Source organism: Talpa occidentalis, unplaced genomic scaffold (genome assembly GCF_014898055.3).
Source record: "Talpa occidentalis isolate TD23 unplaced genomic scaffold, MPIMG_talOcc4v2.1 talOcc4.17, whole genome shotgun sequence".
In the NCBI taxonomy this organism is placed as follows: Eukaryota; Metazoa; Chordata; class Mammalia; order Eulipotyphla; family Talpidae; genus Talpa; species Talpa occidentalis.
In genome coordinates this window covers 38,981,754-39,002,926 of record NW_023601754.1, presented here as the reverse complement: position 1 = coordinate 39,002,926, position 21,173 = coordinate 38,981,754, and the positions used below count along the sequence as shown (strand labels likewise).

Genomic DNA, 21,173 nt, shown 5'->3' with positions numbered 1-21,173 from the left:
AGGCCTCTGGCCCGTTCCCCAGGAGGAGTGGGGGCAGGTGGGGGCGTTGGGAGAGTGGGGTGTGGGGGTGGAGGGCAGGAGTCTGTAATGGGAGGGACAGAGAAAGACCAAAGGGAGCATCAGGATTGGAGCTGAGGGAGTGCAGCCCAGATGCTCCATCTTGTCGCTGGAGGAGGCCCGGATGGGGGCCACGGTGGGGAGGGGGGTGAGAATGAGCAGTTCCAGTCCCTGCAGGAGATGAGCAGGCAGAAGCAGCTTACCCCTCGCGAGTGTGTGTACACTGGGGACAGTGGGGGTGGCACCCAACCAGCATATGGTCATGGAATCCAAGGGTGTGACAGTCAGAGGGGCCCAGAGATGGGGAAACAAATAAGAGCAAGAGGCTCAGAGGAAGGTTGGCTGAAAACAAATGGAGTCCCTGGTGTATGTAAGAGACAGAATATGGGGGGGGGGGCGGGTAGAGGTGAGGACAGAGACAGAAATAGAAAAACAGAGACATGTAGGGGCAGAGAGAGGGGGAGAGAGAGAGAGATGATTGCAATGTAACTATCTACTGGAGAGAAAAGAGGTAGAGAGAGACTCAGACACAAGAACTGGGAAACAGGCCAGAAGTATGTGTGGGGGGCGGTTTGAGAGGATTCACCGGAGACAGAATGGGGAGCAGAACAGGCAGACGGACTGAAGTACACCGCTGAGGGGAGTAGCAGGTGAGACAGGAGAGGCCTGCTGCGCCATGTGGGTAGCTCCCTGACCGGGATTCGAACTCGTGCTGCAGAGGCTGCGAACAGCCTCATAGGTCGCGTCTTAACCCCTTGAGCCACCAGGGAGGCCCCAAATAAATAAAACTTTAAAAAAAAAAATAGTGGAGATGGAGTGAGGGAGTGAGACAGACACGGGAAAGGAAAGACGGGCCAAGGCGGCAGAGGAGGCGCGGAGCTGGAGTTCACATGGTCCCTGCACGAGTTGTCCCCATGCCAGGCTCGTGCCAACGCACACACCAGCTGCGGATGGTGTTGGGCCCTGCCTTTCCCTGCCGTCCACTCTGCCCCGTGCACACTTACACCCTGGCCCCTCTTACACACTCACACGCTCTGCACACGCCCACAGACCAAACGCACACTCATTTTCCCCGTTCACACATGTGCTCACACACTCCCATGTGCTCACATGTGCACACATGCGTGCCAGCTCTCTCCCCTGCACTCCTCCAGCCTCTCACACTCTTGCACACTCCCCGCAGGGACCCCTGGCATCACGGAAACGGGTGATGTCTGGTCGGGGAAGGAAGGTTCTTGCCAAAATCATGTCCCAGGGCAGGAAGAATCAGGCTGAGCTGGGAAGGCTGGAGTCTGACCCAAGGCAAATCTTTGGGGTCACAGGGGCTGGGGAGGCACCAAGGAATGCGCCTGGTATGTGCTGACAGGGGGTTTTATGTTCCAGCTGGGCCGGGAGGAGCCTGCAGGGTGAGGTCTGGAGCTGCAGCCACAGGAGAACCTCTGGGGAGTGTGATGCTGAAGGGGACTGAGCGAAGGGCACAGGCCTGCCCTGCCACAGACCACACTAGCCTCATCACTCTCCTGGGCTCCTGGGCCCCCAGACCTGGCACAACAGGGCCTCCTGAGGGGGCTGAGTGGTGAAAGAAGGAAAGCAGTGGGGTGGGTGTGACTGGAGAGAGGGAAGAGAAACAGAGGCTGTAAGGGAGAGACTCAGAGAGTGCCTGAGACCAGAGAGGTAAAGACTGATGAAGGGAGGGGTTGGGGTGCCCTAGACTAGGGAGATAGAGGTGGGGGCCAGGCGCTGTGGAAAGGGAAAACAGGAAGAGCAGGAGACAGGTGGAAAGAGAGACAAAGAAAAGAGAGGCACGTAGGAGAGGGGCCCAGAGAGAGGCAGACGCAGGGGCAGGCAGTGGGTGCTCTGGGACCACAGGCAGAGGCCCGGATGGCCCTAGGAACCCCCGTCACGGCGCCCCTGGTCTTCGTGGGGCTGCTGACCGCAGGTGAGTGAGATCCTGGGCTGGGACTCAGCTGCAAGAGGCCACTGTTTCCCACTGGAGAGACAGACCCTGCCTTCTGCTCACCCACCTGTGTCCCCAGGCCTGGCCCAGTCACCCAGCCCTGCTTTGGCCCCCAGAGGCTTCTGGGGTCTGCCTGAAAACATGACGGTGGTGGAGGGGGCCGCTGCCACATTGCGGTGTGGGGTCCGCGCCCCAGGCAGTGTGGTGCAATGGGCCAAAGATGGGCTCCTCCTGGGCCCCGATCCTAGGATCCCAAGCTTCCCGAGATACCGCCTAGAAGGGGACCCTGCTAAAGGTAAGGGGTGAGGGCCTCCCGGGTGGCACAGCGGTTGAGCGCTGGGCTGTGAAGCTGCCCCACAGCCTCTGCAGTGCTTGTTCGATCCCCAGCCGCTGGCGAGGGTCCCACATGGCGCGCAGACCTCTCCTGCCGCCCGCTGCTCCCCTCAGCAGTGTACTTCGGTCCTTCTGCCTGCTCTGCTCCCCGCTCTGGCTCTGGTGAATTCTCTCACCCTCCTGCTCTTCTGACTGTACTCAGTGCTTGTATAAATAAATAAAATACTAAATAAATAAATAAATAAATAAATAAAGGTAAGGGGGGAGACCCCAGACCCGCGGCACCAGCAGAGACCTGCGGCCCTGACTCGCCCTGCCTGCAGGTGAGTTCCACCTGCGCATTGAAGCGTGTGACCTCAGCGACGATGCCGAGTACGAGTGCCAGGTCGGCCGTTCTGAGACAGGCCCCGAGCTCGTGTCTCCCAGAGTGCTCCTCTCCGTCCTGGGTAAGGGAGAGGCGCCCCCAGGGCCTGGGTGTCTGGGTTTCCAGCTCCCCCTACTCCGGGTCCCCAGCTTTCCAGCCCCAGGGTGCACACTCACTTCTTCAGCAATGAGACTCAAAGCTCAGATCCTCATTCCTTCCCAGCCCTGGTGCCTCAGCCCAGTCTCTTTCTCAACAGTGCCCCCCAAGGTGCTTCAGCTGACCCCCGAGGCTGGGAGCACCGTCACCTGGGTGGCCGGACAGGAGTACGAAGTCAGCTGTGTGTCCGGGGATGCCAAGCCAGCACCGGACATCATCTTTCTCCAGAGTGAGTGGGGGTGAGTGGGTGGGGGCAGTGTGATGCCCCCAGAATGGGGTGGGCGTATGTCCTTCCCATTGTCCACCTAGGGGCCCCCCAAATATGACAGTCCTGAGAAGGGGACACAGGAGCAGGCCTGGGGAGACGCTGAGGCCGTGGGCACCGTGCACGGGAGGGGACACCCAGCAGTTTGCAGGGCTCCTGGACTGGGCCCCAGGGAAGAGGCTAAGGCTGCAGCAGATTTGGGTGCCAGCACTGGTGCAGAAATGAGGAACTGAGGTGATGGGGTGACTGGTACAACTAGCAAAGATGTGAGGGGAGGGTGGAGGCGGGGAGAACCTCCCTCAGCCCTGAGAACTCTGTTTGTGGGGAGGCGTGACTGTGTGGAGGGAGCAGAGTTGGCACACAGTGGGGGAGGGAGCAGCATGTCCAGGCCATGGTCCCAGGATCTTCCTTGAGGGGAACCCAGCAACTCTCCGGTCCTGCTGTTACCCCAAGGTGGACAAGAAGTTTCTGACATTTCTACTAATGTGAATGAGGGGTCCCAGGAGAAACTCTTCACCACAGAGGCCACAGCCAGGTATGGAAGTTGGGCCCTCCCCACCCCCAGTCTGACCCCCCCATTTCTCCATGAAAACCCCATATCCCAGGGAAATGGACACTTGGGTCCAGGTAGGAATATCTGGGACCACATTGTTCACCTGACACTCCAAGAATACTTAGAAAGCCCAGTTCCACCAAGAATTTGGCCAGATGGTGACCCGTGCGACCCCAGTTATCACTAGTGACCCCCCAGATCTCTTCCTTGGAACTCCAGATTCTAGAAGAGATCATTATGGAGATTCAGACCAGGTGTGGGGACTGGGATTCCCCACCTCTTCACCCTGACTCCCCAAATTTCAGATGATGACTCTGACTCCAGAACCCCAACTTCTCACCCCAGGGTGACACCCCAGAGCTCGGATAATGGGCAGTTACTGATCTGTGAGGGGTCCAGCCCCGCTCTGGACAGCCCCATCCAGGTCTCACTCACCATGAATATTCTGTGTAAGTGGGGAGCTGAATCAGCTGTGGGCGCTGGGGATGGGGAGCAGAAGTTGGGGGCTCTGGAAGAGTGTGGGGATTAATGGAAAATTCAAGACTCAGTGAAAAGCTTGGGGGTTCAGAGGCAGATTGTGGGGCATGGAAAGAATGGATGAACCCCCATGAATGACAGCCGCTCCTCAGTCCCCCCAGGCCCTCCTGTCATCGAGTGGCCAGGCCTGGATGAGGGGCATGTGCGGGCAGGGCAGAGCCTGGAGCTCCTGTGCACGGCCCGAGGTGGGAACCCGCCAGCCACACTGCAGTGGCTGAAGGTAAGAGCAGAAGCCACCTTGGGCGGGGGCAGAGGTGGCCGGGAGCTGACTGAGCTGGTCCCCACCTCTAGAATGGCCAGCCAGTGTCCACAGCATGGGGCACGGAGCACGCTCAGGCCGTGGCCCGCAGCCTGCTGGTGATGGTGGTGCGGCCGGAAGACCATGGGGTGAGGCTCAGCTGTGAGGCCCATAACAGCGTGTCTACAGCGGCCCAGGAGCGCGGGGTCACACTGCAGGTCACCTGTGAGTCTGGGTGCCAGATGCCCATGTATCAGCCTGAGGCCCAGATAACCACCTGCTGGTGCCCCAGCTCATGCCTATCTGACGCCAAGACCTTGTCTGTGCTCAGTCCCTGCTCCGTCTGGACTGGTCTGGGAGGCCTGCTGCCCAGCTGTGTCTCTCCTCTGTCCCCCCATCCCTGTAGTTCCCCCCAGCGCCATTACCATCCTGGGGTCCCCATCCCAGTCCGAGAACAAGAACGTGACGCTGTCCTGCATCACCAAGTCCAGCCGCCCACGGGCCCTGCTGCGGTGGTGGCTGGGCCCGCGGCCGCTGCTGCCCACGGAGGAGACGGTCATGGAGGCAAGGCGGGGCCCAGGCTGGGGTCTGAGGGCAGGGAGAGCTGGGGGCCTGACTGCTGAGTCTGGGAAAGGAGCTGCTTGGCAGCCTTGGTCCTTGGGGGGCATGTACTAGGCCCCCGACTCTTGGGTCTGACAGAAGAGGGGCTGGAGATGATTCCGGTGTCCCTTCTGGAGTCCGGGTCCCTGGTGCCAAGGATGGGGGTGCCCTATCCCCAGCTCTGAAGCCCCCTCTCTGCCAGGGCCTGCATGGGGGCCACATCTCCATGTCCAACCTGACGTTCCTGGCACGACGTGAGGACAACGGTCTGATGCTCACGTGCGAGGCCTTCAGTGAGGCCTTCACCAAGGAGACCTTCAAGAAGTCACTCACCCTGAACGTGAAATGTGAGCCCCCACCTCATCAGGGGGCTCCCGGGCCCTAGAGACCCCATCTTCAGGCCCCAACAGAGACAGAGCCATTTCTGTGGGTTCTTCCCACAGATCCTGCCCAGAAGCTGTGGATCGAGGGGTCCCCGGAGGGGCAGCAGATCCGGGCTGGGACCCGGGTGAGGCTGGTGTGTTTGGCCATCGGAGGCAACCCGGACCCCTCCCTCACCTGGTACAAGGTTGGTGCCCAGCAAGAGCTGTGTCAGCCTAAGGGCTCTCCTCTGTGCCCCCAGCACTGTTACCATCCTGGAGCCTTCCCCTGTGGGGGTGGGAAGGAAGGCATTTCTCCAGAGTCTTGGGAAATCATCTAGAAATCTGAATTTCTTTTTTTTTTTTTAAGATTTATTTATTTATGTATACAGGAACTGGGGTGTAGGCCAGAGGTGCAGGGGGTGAGAGGATTCACCAGAGACAGAGTGGGGAACAGAACAGGCAGACTGACTGAAATACACTGCTGAGCGGAGCAGCGGGTGCGACAGGAGAGGTCTGCTGTGCCATGTGGGTAGCTCCCTGGCCGGGGATTGAACTTGTGCTGTAGTGGCTGCAGACAGCCACATAGGTTGCGTCTTAACCCCTTGTGCCACTAGGGAGGCCCAAATCTGAATTTATTGACAAGTACTGGAGATTTTGAGTTTGGGCAGGGAATTGGAAACAACATAAATGCCAGGAAAATTAAATGGAATTCTAGGAAAATTCTGGAAATTCCGAATAAACCTGAGAGTTCTAGAGTAAGAAATTCTGGGTGGGGATTTGGAATCATAAAGAAAAGTCTATTAATTTCACAGAATGAAAGGAAATTCTAGTGAAATCTCAGAATGCAGGTGAAATGGCAAACATTTTAGGAAATGACTAAATTTCAGGAACAAAGAATGAGAGTCTGGGCGAGGGCTAGAAATTTTGGAGAAAGGTTAGCATTTGAAAAATCATTAATGTTTGAAAATTTGAACAATTTGAAAATCATTTTAACATTTGAAAATCATTAATATTAAATCGGACTCTTGGGTCTTGGGAATAAGAGAATAAAATTCCATTTACATTTAAAGAAATTCTGACAGAATTCTGGGAAAATCCTGGGGCACTAAGGAGCTAAGAGGCAAAGACTAGAAATTATAGGAATGACATTGGAATTTCATTTAGTTGGCTAGAATTTTAGGGAACTGCCAAGAATTTGAACCATACCGAGCATTAGTGTAAAAAACTAGGATAATAACGGAATATTAGGGAAGGATCCAGAAATCTGTGGAAAAACAACTGGATATAGACAAAGGTCAAAGAAAATTTGAGGTAAGTGAAAATTTTAAGAAAAAGAATTAAGGCTAGGGCCTCCCTGGTGGCTCAAGGGGTTAAGCACCTCGCTATGAAGCAATCCACAGCCTCTGCAGCACAAGTTCGATCCCCGGCCGGCCAGGGAGCTACCCACATGGCGAGCAGACCTCTCTTGCCTCGCCCGCTGCTCCCCTCAGCAGTGTATTTCAGTCAGTCTGCCTGTTCTGTTCCCCGCTCTGTCTCTAGTGAATCCTCTCATTCCCCACATCTCTGGCCTGTACCCCATCTTGTATGCATAAATAAATAAATCTTTAAAAAAAAAAAAAGAGCCTGGGGGAAAAGGCTGGGGGGAAAAGGCTGGGGGGAAAATGAAGAAATTCTGGGAAAAGTAGGGGAATTCCAAAGGGGTTTTTTTCTGGCCTATGATGTTGGTAAATGCAGCAGGAATGATTTTTGAGGCTGATTTTTGAGGTGCCTGGCAGAGGGTAGGCAGGAAACCCTGACAGTTGCAGGTCTCCAGAGAGCAAGACCCACCGACTCAGGGGGCCCCAACTCAGGGGGCCCAGGGTGAAGAGATGCAGGGTGTGTGTGTGTGTGTGTTGCTCAATTCTAGGCCCTGTGCTTTACCCTAGTCACGTGCTCACGAAAGCGGGCTCCTTTTCCTCATCACACAGCCAGATGTGGGCAACCTCAGGGCTGGGTGGGGGACGGCAGGGCTACCGCGGTCCCCCAGTCAGACTCGGCCCGCAGGACTCGCGCACGGTGTCCGAACCGCGGCAGCCCCAGGAGCCGCGACGGGTGCAGCTGGGCAGCCTGGAGAAATCGGGGAGCACCTTCTCCCGCGAGCTGGTGCTGATCACGGGCCCGTCGGACAACCTGGCCAAGTTCACGTGCAAGGCCGGCCAGCTCAGCGCATCCACGCAGCTGGTGGTGCAATGTGAGCGCGGGCATGGCCAGGCCGCAGGGCGGGCTGGAGATCTGGGTGGGGGCACAGGGGAGACCTCAGGGCCAGGATGCCCTCGGGCTCACCGGGCTTTGGGGGGGTCAGGGAGCGAGACCTGGTGGAAGCAGGGGGGGCCTCCTCATCTCTGAGATCCACACGTTCATTTCCAAGTCCCCCCGACCAACTTGACCATCCTGGCCAATGCGTCCGAGCTCCGCCCCGGGGACGCCTTGAACTTGACTTGCGTCAGCATCAGCAGTAACCCTCCCGTCAATCTGTCTTGGGACAAGGAGGGGGAGAGGTAAGAGTGTTAGGGCCCCCGCATCCTGGCCGCCCCCCCACCCCCAGTCCTGACCTGACCACCCCACCCCCTGCCCCCTCTGCAGGCTGGAAGATGTGGCCACCGCCCGGCCCCGGACTGCCCCGTTCAAAGGCTCATCTGCCGCCAGGACAGTCCTTCTGAGACTGACATCCCGTGACCACGGCCACGGTGTGACCTGCAGGGCCCACAGCGCCACGCTCAGGGAGACCGTGAGCGCCTTCTACCGCCTCAACGTTCTGTGTATGTTTCCTGGCCTGGGGCCTCTCTCAAGTCCCTAGTCCCTAAGCTACTGGGCCTTCAAGTCTTTCCCCTCCATCCTGAATCTTAGCCCCTGTCTGGCCCTTATCCTCATCCCTGCTCCTGCTCAGCCCCCATCGCGCATTTGTCCTCCACCTGAGCCCTTGACCCTATCCTGATCCCTCTGTCCACCCTTAATCCAGACCGTGGCCCTACTCTTTTTTTTTTTTTAATTTATTTAGTTATGCATAAAAGAGCTGGGGTATAGGCCAGAGGTGCGGGGGGTGGGGGTTGTCAGGGGGTGAGAGGATTCATCAGAGACAGAGTGGGGAGCAGAACAGGCAGACTGACTGAAATACACTGCTGAGGGGAGCAGCGGGCGAGACAGGAGAGGTCTGCTGCACCATGTGGGTAGCTCCCTGGCCAGGGATTGAACTCGTGCTGCAGTGGCTGCCAAGTGCCACCAGGGGGCCTCCCTGGTGGCGCAAGGGGTTAGGACACAGTCTGTGAAGGAATCCACAGCCACTACAGCACAAGTTAGATCCCCAGCCAGAGAGCTACCCACATGGGGCAGCAGACCTCTCCTGTCTCGCCCGCTGCTCCCCTCAGCAGTGTATTTTGGTCTATCTGCCTGTTCTGCTCTCCACTCTGTCTCTGGTGAATCCTCTCATACCCCACATCTCTGGCCTGTACCCCAGCTCTTGTATGCATAAATAAATGAGCCTTTTTCAAAAATGCCACCAGGGAGGCCCATGGCCTCTACTCTTAAGGCAACTTAACTGTTACCTTGTCCACGACCTTAAATCTAGTAGCGACCCCTACTTTAAACCTATACCTGATCTTAAATTCATCTCGGATCCCCCAACTTTAACAACAACTTTGACTCCCGGGGGCACCCCTCATGTAGACCCTCCAGAGTTTCTGGGGGAGCAGGTGCTTGTGGTGACCGCGGTGGAACAAGGCGAGGCCCTGCTGCCGGTGTCCGTGTCTGCCAACCCCACCCCCGAGGCCTTCAACTGGACCTTCCGCGGTTACCGACTCAGCCCAGGTGCGCGGAGCCAGCCTGAGAGCGGGGCGGGTCTCGGGGACCGGAGGGCCTGGCGGGCGCCTGACCCTGACCTCCCGCAGCTGGCGGCCCCCGGCACCGCATCCTGTCTGGGGGAGCTCTGCAGCTGTGGAACGTGACCCGCGCAGATGGTGGCCTCTACCAGCTCCACTGCCAGAACTCGGAGGGCACTGCGGAGGCGCTCGTGCGGCTGGATGTGCACTGTAAGCGCCCTCCTCACCTTCGAAAATTAGGGCACTCTGGAGCCCTGTCCACCAAGGGACCCCCCCCAGCCAAGAAACTCTGCCCTCTGTTGAGTCTCCTCCTGGTGTAAGCTCTGCCCACCTAGGGACAGTCACCCCTGCTGGAAACGCCCCCACCAAGTGCTAGTCAGGCCCATGGTGGGACACCCACTTCCTGTGTGGAATCTCTGCCAGGCAGGACCCACTAACAGGGACATCAAGCCCACCATGAAAGCCGAGGCTGGGTAGAGGGTGGGAGAACCCCGCTAACCCAAGAGCGCCTCTACCAGGATGGTCTTCGCTCACTTCTGTAACTGTCCTGGGTGCCTTTTAGACACTGTCCCACCCCAGGCCCTCTCCCGCCATGGCCTGCCTAGGCCAGTGCCTTCCCCAAGCCCCTACCTCCCCCAGATGCTCCCATCATCCGGACTCTCCAGGACCCCACAGAGGTGAATGTTGGGGGCTCTGTGGACATAGTCTGCACTGTGGATGCCAATCCTGTCCTTCCAGAGATGTTCAGCTGGGAGAGGCTGGTGAGAATTCAACCTTTGGTAAATGGAGGTAGGGCTGGGGTTTGTGGTTCTTACTAGGGACTGTGAGCTGCTTGGGAGGAGGGGCTCCCCTCTATGTGATGCTGCACAGCTGCACACTCGTCAGGGCAGATCCAAGAACTTGCTGCTGATGACACGTGAGTGGGTACATAAGTGGATAGATCCCCAGGTGAGCAGGCAAGTGGATGGGTATGGATGGGTAGATGAACATGTGGATAGATGTGTGAGTGAATGGAAGGGCAGATGGATGAACAAGCAAATGAATGGATGAATGCATGGAAGGGTGGCTAGATGACTGAATGAGAGAAATGGGTAGATAAGTGGATTAGATTAGAGGGTAGATGGATGACTAGATACACCCTCAGTAGAAAGACAATGGATGGATGGATGGATGATGGGGGGTTAGTTCTGTGAAGACAGATGGTAGCTGGAAGACTAAGGCTGTAGGTGGGACTCATTCTGGGGGATGATGGAGTGGATGGATGGATGGTCAGTGGAGAAATAGACAGATAGATGAGTTGATGAATAGATGTATGTGTTTATGGGGGTATTTTTGAAGTGGTTGGGTAGATAGGTGGACGGGTGGATATATGAGTTAATAAAAGGAAGACAGATGTTGGAATGAATGTGAATAAATGGACGGAGAAGTGGATGGATGGATGGTTAGGTGAATGGATAAATAGATGTGTGCCTTGATGGATACATGGTTCTAAGCATGAATAACTGGATCAACAGATGAGTGAGCGGTTGGCTAGACTGATGGATGAATAGATGGGCCTGTTCGAGACTGATTGGATACATGGATGGATGGATGGATGGGTGGATGGATGGATGGATGGGTGATGGGGGGTTAAATCTGGGAAGGCTGATTGTGGCTGGAAAACTGAAGCTGCCAGTGGGACTCATTCTGGGGGACAATGGAGCTGGGTCCAGTCTGAGAAACCAACTACTGTGTTTTGGGCCCCCAGGGAGAAGAGGAGGAAGACCAGAACTTTGATGATGCAGAAAAAGTGTCAAAGGGATCCACTGGGCGTCTGCGATTCCGCCATGCCAAGCTAGAGCAGGCTGGTGCCTACCAGTGCATCGTGGACAATGGAGTGGCACCTCCAGCCCGAGGCCTTGTCCGTCTTGTTGTCAGATGTGAGTAACACCCAACTGCTACCACTAAACCCTCATCTCTCATGTTCATCCACATACCTCACATCGACTCTCAACCCCTCCTAGTTGCCCCCCAGGTAGAGCACCCCACTCCCCTAACTAAGGTGGCTGCAGCTGGAGATAGTACCAGTTCTGCCACCCTCCACTGTCGTGCCCGAGGTGTCCCCAACATTGTCTTCACTTGGACCAAAAACGGGGTTCCTCTGGATCTCCAGGATCCCAGGTGAGCCCAGGCGCAGCCAGGCAGCACTCCAGCCCCTGCTCCGGTCCCCCAGCTCTGGTTTCCCTCCCTGAGCCCCTGCCGCCCCTCCTCTCCAGGTACACGGAACACACGTACCACCAGGGGGTCGTCCACAGCAGTCTCCTGACCATTGCCAATGTGTCTGCAGCCCAGGACTACGCCCTCTTCACGTGCACGGCCACCAACCCCCTCGGTTCAGACCACACCAATATTCAACTCGTCAGCATCAGTATGATGGGAGGGGGCTGAAGTGGGCACGGAGGGGGTGGGGGTGCCCCTGCATCAATCCCCAAGTCTCTTGGTGTTCCCAGACTGACAGTGTTACTGAAACCTGAGAAATGTTTATAAGTGAGGTTGGAGTTTTTGTCTGTCCCAAAAATCCTAATGGGGACTGAAGCTTCTGGAAACCCACAACAAAGAGGGGGATTTTTTAGTCCAAGTAACTAAAAATTACTTTCAGGAGTTGCTGGGTCCAGGTTCAGCTTTCAAGAACTCTCCATCCCCCGGGTCTGCTTTTCTGTGTTGGGTTTTTTTTTTTTTTTTTTTTAAGATTTATTTATTTATTCATACAAGCACTGGGTACAGTCAGAAGCACGGGAGGGTGAGAGAATTCACCAGAGCCAGAGCGGGGAGCAGAACAGGCAGACTGACGAAATACATTGCTGAGGGGAGCAGCGGGTGAGACAGGAAAGGTCTGTCGTGCCATGTGGGACCCTCTCCGGCGGCCAGGAATCGAACCCGCCCTGCAGAGGCTGCGGGCAGCTTCACAGGCCAGCATTCAACCATTGTGCCACCAGGGGAGGCCCTCTGTGTTGGTTTTATACTATGACTTTTCATAGCTGCTGTTAGATTTTCTTGGGGAAGTAAAGACTTCTTTGCCTTCCTTACAGTGGTATGAAAGTTCTAGAATTAGGATGCATTGACGCTGCTTGGCTCCCTGCCAAGATTCCCCCAGTCAGGGGAAGGCGATATTCTTCTTGGCCAGGCCTGGGCACATGTCTGTCCTACTAGGAGTGAGGTCACTTCCGTCACAATCACATGGCCTGAGAATGTGGGCAAGTGGTTCTCCAAAGGATAATCAGGGTTCTGCAACCAGAGAGATGAGGGTGTGAGATAGGCACCCTCAAAAATCCACTACAGGCAACATATATATTCTAGTCAGTCTTCATGATTTGGACGGTCTGTATTTGCAAATTGGCTTTAATTGTTAAAATGTATTTGTAGCCCCCAAATCAATATTCATGGTGCTTTTTCACTCATTCAGGGACATGTACAGTGTGGATGATAAATTCAAGTCGCTCAATGAGCTTCTTCTCAGATGAGATAGAGTCAGTGTTTCAGCTGGTGCGCTGTAACCAGGGGTCTTTTCTGCATGCTATTTAGCTCCACCTTTTTTGTACTTTTGTGTTTTTTTGTTAGTGATCTTGTTATTTAAATGCCCGCCAGGGGCAGTGCTGTTGAGTATTTCCAAACACAAGAAGGCTGTGTTATGCCTTAAGGAGCAAACAGTTGTGCTGGGTAAGCTTCATGCAGGCATCAGTGCACTGCGGTTGGCCATGAGTTCAGTTGCTCGTGAATCAACGATGCATAGTAAATAAGCAGAATGCACATAAAACAAGATCATGGATTGGTCAGCAGGCAAAAATGTGACCCGAGGCTAGCAGGACCTCAACCCTGCTTTCCCCCAGAAGCTATGATCTGGTGTTTGCTAACTCAGCATTCCCGGTGACTTGATAGAACACAAACACCATGCATGACAAGAATGGGCAGTATATTTAAAATCATTCTTAAGAAAAATCTGGAAGAAACCACTGGGATCCTTTTATGTCCTCTGATTTCTTTCCACATTCTTTTCCCCAAAGGCCGCCCTGATCCTCCATTGGGATTAAAGGTCGTGAGTGTGACCCCCTACTCGGTGGGGCTGGAGTGGAAGCCTGGCTTTGATGGGGGCTTGCCACAGAAATTCCAAGTCAGGTGGGTGCCTGTCGCGGCAGGAGGAGGTGAGGCAAGGCAGGGCCTATTGGAATGACTGCCCTCTGTCTCCACGCAGGTATGAGGCCCTGGGGATGCCAGGCTTCTTCTACATGGACGTCCTGCCACCTGAGGCCACCACATTCACACTGACTGGGCTGCAGCCATCTACCCGGTATAGGATCTGGCTCCTGGCCAGCAACGCACTCGGGGAGAGCGGACTAGATAGCAAGGGGTCCCAGACCACTATCACCACCCCAGGTGAGAAAGAACAGTTAAGACTTGGGCAGAGTTCCTCAGAGGACGTATAGGGGGGTACAGTGAAGTCATTACTATTATTCCCTTTTTGCAGATCAATAAGCTGAGACCAGAGAGGTTAAGTGACTTGTCAAAGGTCACACAGCTAGAAGGAGCTAGAGTTGAGATTGCAACTCAGGCAGATGAACTTAGGAGGTCAGTTTTTAGCTGCTAAACTATACTGAATATAATTAATGACTCAAAAGAAATTAGGGAAGAGTTTGAATTGCATGAAAATGAAGATTGTGAGGTGCAGCTAACTAAAGCTGTGCTTAGTGGGAAATTTATAGCAGTAAATGCTCATATTAGATTTTAAAAAAGAAAGGCCCAAACTGACATTATAAGTTTCCATCTAGAAGAACAGCAAATTGAACTGAAAGTAAAGAGAAAGAAGTAATAGAGGTAAGAGTATATATTGATGGACTAGAAAACAGAAAAACAACAGAGAAAAATCAATGAAACCAAGTTTCTTTTTTTCAGAGATCAATAAAATTTGTAAGCAATACAACAACAACAGCAAAAGGAGATACAACTTGACTATCAGAAATGGAAAAGGGACATTACTACTAATCCAACAGACATTAAGGGGATAATTGGGAAGTATTATAAAAAAAAAAGCCATTATACAAATAAATTCAGCAACTTTGATGAAATGCAAAGTTCCTTGCACTTGGCAAATGGGGAGGTATTGACTCTGGCAGGCACTGCAGGGCCATGGTTGCTTAGTCACACCAAATCTGGTTCTAACAAACCTGGGTTCAAATCCTAGCTATGTCACTTTCTAGTCGTGAGAACTTAGCAAGTTATATAACATGTTTGAACCCCAGTTTCTAAAGTTAAGGCAGATCTCAGATCTCTTGTGCCTCAGTTTCTGAAAGTAAGATCTTTTCAGACTTTTGTGAGGATTAAATGAGTTATTGTTTCTGAAGTGCTTAGATCAGGGCCCTGTACAAAGAGACCTAACTTTCTTTCTCTCTCTCTTCTTGACAGAACAGCATTTTCTATACCTACAAACTTCTCTACTTTTTTTTTCTTGTTCTTAGTCTTCTCTCTCAACACTAAAACATAAAGTACTACATTCACCTCCTTTGCTCTAGAAGTTATACCTCTATTAAGCAATCCTGAGAGCTTAGCATCTTTTTTGGTTAGCCCCCAAATTGACAATTCTGATTAAAAGAATCTTGCACACCATGAAGTGCTTATCAGTAATAATAATTATTATTGGTATTGGAATGGCTATTCATGGTATTATTCATAGTAATATTACCAGCAATTTCTAGGTCTCTTTGGGATATTCCTAAGCCATAAATCAATTCCCAGGAGTCTCAAAATTGGTTGGAAAACTTAATAGGAGACACAGAAATATTTAAGGTTTATCCCTTAATTTAAGGTTCTTGATGTTAATTTACACTCTTTTTAAAAAAGATTTATTTATTTATGCATACAAGAGCTGAGGCACAGTCCAGAGATGTGGGGGGTGAGAGGATTCACCAGAGACAGAGTGGGGAGCAGAACAGGCAGACTGACTGAAACACACTGCTGAGGGGAGCAGCGGGTGAGACAGGAGAGATTTGCTTCGCCATGTGGGTTGCTCCCTGGCGGGCCGGGGGTTGAACTCGTGCTGCAGAGGCTTCGAATTGCTTCATAGTGCAGTGCTTAACTCCTTGCACCACCAGGGAGGCTCCTAATTTACACTCTTCATATCCACCCTTCAGGTCTAGATCAACCTTCTGGAGAACCTGATGGTCAACCACCTACAGAGCCGCCTGAAGGTGAGTCCTGAATAGAACTTTCTAGTCTGTATCCCTGCCTCCTCTCCCCAGTGGCTGCAGTCCCACGGGACTAAGTTCTGTCCCTCTAATTCCCTCATCCACATCCTTAGCCTTTGTCTTGCTTGGATGTGAAAGCAAAGACATCTCCCTACACCTCCAGCATTCATCTCATTTCTTAGCAGCTAGCAGAGGGCTGTCCTAATGTTCTGGCAGAATCCCACTGGGTTCTAATTCTGATCTCTAATCACTGTGGAAAGAGGTATAGATGCACTTACTGGCCAATTGGGATGTGTCCTCCAGGGAGTCCTCCCAGAGCCCTACACACTCAGCAGGGGAGTGACCGTTTCACAGAACTTGGAGAGATGGATGCTGAGCACACCTTAGCTTTGTCTTAGAGGTACTTAGCTTTGTCTTCAGGTAAAGGAGCCTGAAGTTTGTGCAAAGAGGAAGTCATTCGATATGGAGTTTGAGAGCAAATAGTTTACTCTAGAAGAGAAGACACTTAAGGACAGATACTTGACTATGTCAGTGTCAGTGATTCTGGAAACAGCCAGTGTTTGGTTGGTGTGGATGGAGGGTCCGATCCCAGAGCTTACGGTAGGTGGGCAAATCTAGAAATGTGGGAAGAGGCCAGATCACAGAAGGTCTTGAATGCCCAGCTAAGGAGCTGATGCTTCTGCCTGAGTCCAAGCAAAGGCAGGACTTACTACTAATGACTTGACGTGAGAAAGGAATCACCTGCCCTGGAGCGGCAAGGAGTTGGCAAGGAAACCCATCCCCATTTGCCACCCTGACTCTGGAGGAGGGCTTGGCTTGGTCAGGGATGGGATTTCCCCAGAACCTGGCTTGGGGCCCAGTGCCACTTGATTTGGGCTCACTGAGGGTAACTTCCACCCCCCAGGACCCTCAAAGCTGCCCCTGCTGCCTGTGCTGTTTGCTGTTGGGGGTCTTCTACTGCTCTCTAATGCCTCCTGTGTTGGGGGCTACCTCTGGCAGCGCAGAATGAGGCGTCTTGCTGAGGGTGAGAAGAGACCCTTTTCTCTCAGGAGGGAAGCCCCAGGGTGACGGGAAGTCTCGGGGCAGCTGCATATTTGAAAGTCTCCCTGAACCAGCTGGGCTCAGGGGGGCACCTCTGACCCCTCTCTTCCTGTTTCCCTCAGGCATCTCAGAGAAGACAGAGGCAGGGTAAGTGGGGGGTAATTTCCCATTAGGGAGTGCTCTGAGAGAAGGTTTGGGGGTGACAGATATCAGAGGGTCATCAGGTAACTTTGCTCCATACCTCGAAGGTCAGAGGAGTACCGAATCAGGAATGAATATGAGGGGAGCCAGTGGACTGGGGACCGGGACACTCGGAGCTCCACGGTGAGTAGGGGGAGGGGTTCTGACAGCCCCGCAGACAGGACCTGACAGTGACGAAGATTCTGCTGTTAACTTCAGGCTAGTCATTGCCTTTTCCAGGAAATACTGAGCCAGAGGGTAGGAAGGACTTTATCTGTGTTGCTTTTTTTTGGGGGGGGATAGGTTAGCACTACAGATGTAGAGCCATATTACCACTCCATGAAGGATTTTGGCCGCCAGCTACCCCCCACACTGGAGGAGGAGTCTTATGCTCGAGGTGAGTCATGCCCACATCAGAACTACCCTCAATCATAGAGTCCCCTGATGCCTGACCAGGTGCCCTGCTCATCTCTTGCATCTGCTCCAACTCCAGGTTTCACAGGTCTTGAAGTAGAGAATATGGTCTTTCCTGAGCACCTGTACGATGAGGTGGAAAGATTGTACCCCCCGCCTGGAGCCTGGGGATCCCTCTACGATGAAGTTCAGATGGTGAGATTTGTATCAGCAGAAATCTTTCCTGGCTAGTGCCAGAAACCCACCACCTGATGCTTGTGTTAGTTAGGATAAGCTAGCTGCTGTAACAAAGAGGCCTGCATCCCATGGTCTAAAGAAGATAGTCTGTTTCTTTCTCTAATAGGTGCCAAAGGCAAGTGACTGCTGCATGTGCCTATTTCAGAACCCAAGTTCTTTCCATTGTGTTCCTTGGCCCTCCCCTAGCATGCTGTCCAAGTCTGCATGGAAGGAACCATTCAGTGGTGGGGGTGGGTATTCAACTGATGGGAAAGGGAAAAAGAAGGTGATAGAGGCACAGCCTTCCCTTATGGTTCAGGCCCAGAAATGGTACGTTCTGCTCTCATTATCCTGCAAAGGAAGCTGAGAAACGTAGTCCATCTTGGCAGCTACAGGCCTCGCTACAGCTCTGTTAGTGTGGCATAAGGGAGACGTGCATTTCCCTGGATAACTAGCCATTTCCATTCCACTGGTTAAGCAGAGTAACTATAAAGAAAAAATTCTTTGGGGCCTCCCCTGGTGGCGCAGTGGTTGAGCGCTGGGCTGCAAAGCTGCCTGCAGCCTCTGCAGTGCCAGTTCGATCCCCAGCCACCGGGCGAGTGTCCCACATGGCGCACAGACCTCTCCTGCCGCCCGCTGCTCCCCTCAGCAGTGTACTTCGTCAGTCTGCCTGTCCTGCTCCCCGCTCTGGCTCTAGTGAATTCTCTCACCCTCCCGCGCTTCTGGCTGTACCCAGTGCTTGTATAAATAAATAAATAAATCTTTAAAAAAAAAAAAGAAAAGAAAAGAAAAAATTCTTTGGCCCATTCAACTGAAGTCAAGGAATAGAATTATTTTCCGGACCACCCAGCTGAACCCAGAATTCTTCCTAAAGATGTCCCTGGCAAATCCAGGCTTGCATCCTATTAGATTAGGAGCCTTCAAAGAAAGGGAAGGCCTCCTTTTCTATAGCTCCAAAACCTTAACACTAACACTTACTGGTTTAGCTTGAGTTACAAACTCACTGCTGAACCAATCGCTGAGGCAGGAGATGGCAGATGACAGTCTTTGTGACCTTGGCTAGTGCTCTGGCGCCTATGGGTCAAGGATATCCCTGTTAGATTGTGCCAGATGGGGCACTAGGCTCGGATGGTATTTTCCCGCCTGTGCGGAAATAACGCCCCTTGACTGCTGTCCATGGTGCTGAACCGCATGTGCCCTCCAAAGCGCGGGAAGCAGCCTGCACACTCCCTCCCCCTCGCCCCCCATATAAAGAGTCTGGCAGCAAATAGGCCTCGCAGGACATACTATCTTTCTAAAAGCCACTCAACTGTGTCATTGAAATGTAAAGGCAGCCAGAGACAGTACAGAAATGAAAGGGCATGGCTAAGTTCCCATAACATTTTTTATAATGAAATTTGAATTTCATGAAAGTTTATATGTCACAAATGTTGTTTTACATTTAATGTTCCCCAATAATTTCAAAATTTAAAATAAAAAAATCTAAAAAGCATGCAAGCACAAGCATCAGGCCTTATTTGGCCCCCAGAAAAATCTGTTCTAAGTGTACTGAGCTGTAACTACTGTTTTCTCCTGTTCTTAGGGCAAAGGGCATCCCAACTAAGGACCAGAGAAATCACAAGCCACACCCCACAGTTCCCATAGCTGATATCGTGGACTCTAAAAGTTTTCATTTCTGACATCTAAATTATTTTTTGAAGGAAATCAGGAGATAGCTTGAGCTTGAATAAAAAACAATCCAGTTAGAGGGGTCAATGGGGTGAGAAGACATAGATAAATCACTATTATCAAAGGGTGGATATTGTTGAAGTAAGGTGGGCAGTTTGTAGGGATTCATGATGGGTGTTCATTCTAGTCACCATCCTCTTTGTATATGCTGGGGTTTTTCTTTTTTTAAAAAAAAAGATTTATTTATTTCTGCATTCAAGAGCTGGGGTACAGGCCAGAGGTGTGTGTGGGGAGGTGAGAGGATTCACCAGAGACAGATTGGGGAGCAGAACAGGCAGATGTACACTGCCTGAGGGGAGCAGCGGGTGAGACAGGAGAGGTCTGCTGTGCCATGTGGGTAGCTCCCTGGCTGGGGATCAAACTCATGTTGCAGAGGTTGTGAATAGCTTCATAGGTTGTGTCTTAACCCCTTGCACCACCAGGGAGGCCCTATGTTGGGGTTTTTCTATAATTAGAAGATGAAGCATTGAGGGGTGGGGGGGGCAGTTTGAGCAAGAGTGTGTATCCTCAGAGCTACAAAGCTGATCCACAGGGCATCTCTATGTAGTTCTAACTCCTCCTTTGCTTGTCAGGGACCCGGGGACCATCACTGGTCTGAGGACATGTATGAAGATCCAAGAAGAATCTATGATCAGGTGGCCAGGGACTTGGCCCCTATGGAACCTGATTCTCTACCCTTTGAGCTGAGGGGACATCTGGTGTGAAATGTCTCAACACCCTCTGCCTATACCTGTTATGTCCCGCAACATATCACAGTGGTCATCTTCACTCCGGCCTGGGCTGAGCTTGCTGAGGGAACTTCATAAGATACAAAGAGACTGGACTTTTTCAAGGGAGGACATAGCAGGGTGTGTGTAAGTGCCAGAAGCTGATTGCAGCTGGCGTGAAGGTAAACAAGACTCTTCCTAGCTTTGGCTTTGGAAACTAAACTCCTCCAAAGGAATACAGCGATGTGAAAAGGACATAGCCAAAACAATAAGGCTGTGCTGAGGGTCTTTATGCTTTTGAAGTAAAATTTTCAAAAGTGTGAAAAGACGTTTTAAAAACTCAGTTCATTTTGAGTTCAATGGCAACTGAAAGAGGTGGTAATAAGTGAAATTAAGAACTGTTGGTATATCCCACTTGTTTTACTGTTTTCCACAGTTTTCTAAAACATGATGTATAAACCGTGATACTCATGGAAACATAAACATCTATTTCTGTAGAAAATAAAATAGACTGTCAAAACCAGCTAGAGACAAAAGAACACGTATGTATGATTTCTTGTACAGACACTCTCAAGCAGGAAAGGTAATCTGGTGACAGCAGACCAAGGGGTGTTTGGGACCATGAGAAAGGAGTTTATTGCAAAATGTATGAGGGAACTTGGGGGCTGATGGAAATGCGCTTTATCATGACTGTGGTGATGGTTACATGGGTCTGTGGATTTGTCAAAAGTCATCAACCTGTGCATTTAACAGGAGTGCATTTTACGTACATAAATTATACCTCAACTAAGGTGATTTTAAAAACAAATTCCAAAGTAAAGCCGCCCAGCAAGAGAATTCTTATTCTTTATATTGAAGAGCAGGAAAAGCAAACTGAGAAATCCGTCTGTTTCCCTGATGAACAAGGTATAGTTAAGTGTAATCTTTCTTGAGGCCTCCACTTTTATTTGATTAATTTTATTATTAAAACTACTTATTCCAATAAGTCCACTAGACTTACTATGGTGATTGCTTTAAAATATATACAGGGCCTCCCTAGTGGCCTAGGGGTCAAATCTCTGTGCTATCCCTGCTACAGCCTGAGTTTGATCCCTGGCCCGCCAGGGAGATACACACATGGCACAGCAGACCTCTCCTGCCTCTCCTGCCTCTCCTGCTGCTCCCCTCAGCAGTGTATTTCAGTAGATCCACTTGTTCTGCCCCCAGTTTGTCTCTGGTGAATCCTCTCACCCCCCACACCCCAGGCCTACACCTCAGTTCTTATACAAAAAAAAAAAAATATTATGCCTGGAAAGGATAGGGTAACTATGATAAGCAAGGATTAAAAATAAATTAAGGAAAGTATTTTGTGTATTTTGTGAGGTTAAAGCAAGATCAGATAATACATGAGAGTGTG

General features: G+C 52.0%; 1 protein-coding gene across 2 annotated transcripts; it reads left to right on the top strand.

Moving 5' to 3' along the window:
• The first annotated feature begins 1,478 nt into the window (after positions 1-1,478).
• Positions 1,479-20,729, top strand: NPHS1 (NPHS1 adhesion molecule, nephrin). 2 transcript variants are annotated; one of them, XM_037518033.2, is made up of 29 exons: positions 1,479-1,996; positions 2,094-2,309; positions 2,671-2,793; positions 2,968-3,096; positions 3,586-3,667; positions 4,031-4,134; positions 4,315-4,442; positions 4,514-4,685; positions 4,867-5,024; positions 5,263-5,407; positions 5,504-5,628; positions 7,466-7,652; positions 7,830-7,959; positions 8,045-8,220; positions 9,125-9,265; positions 9,346-9,486; positions 9,916-10,037; positions 11,024-11,195; positions 11,280-11,436; positions 11,532-11,683; positions 13,317-13,428; positions 13,505-13,686; positions 15,438-15,494; positions 16,396-16,515; positions 16,655-16,679; positions 16,781-16,856; positions 17,016-17,109; positions 17,206-17,321; positions 19,643-20,728. In XM_037518033.2, the coding sequence occupies exons 1-29, from the start codon at positions 1,939-1,941 to the stop codon at positions 19,772-19,774; spliced, it is 3,732 nt and encodes a 1,243-aa protein (XP_037373930.1). In that variant the 5' UTR covers positions 1,479-1,938; the 3' UTR covers positions 19,775-20,728. The 2 variants fall into 2 exon arrangements, with proteins under 2 accessions (XP_037373930.1, XP_054553071.1); XM_054697096.1 differs by lacking the exon at positions 16,396-16,515 and having other exon boundaries at positions 19,643-20,729.
• The last annotated feature ends 444 nt before the right edge of the window (positions 20,730-21,173 follow it).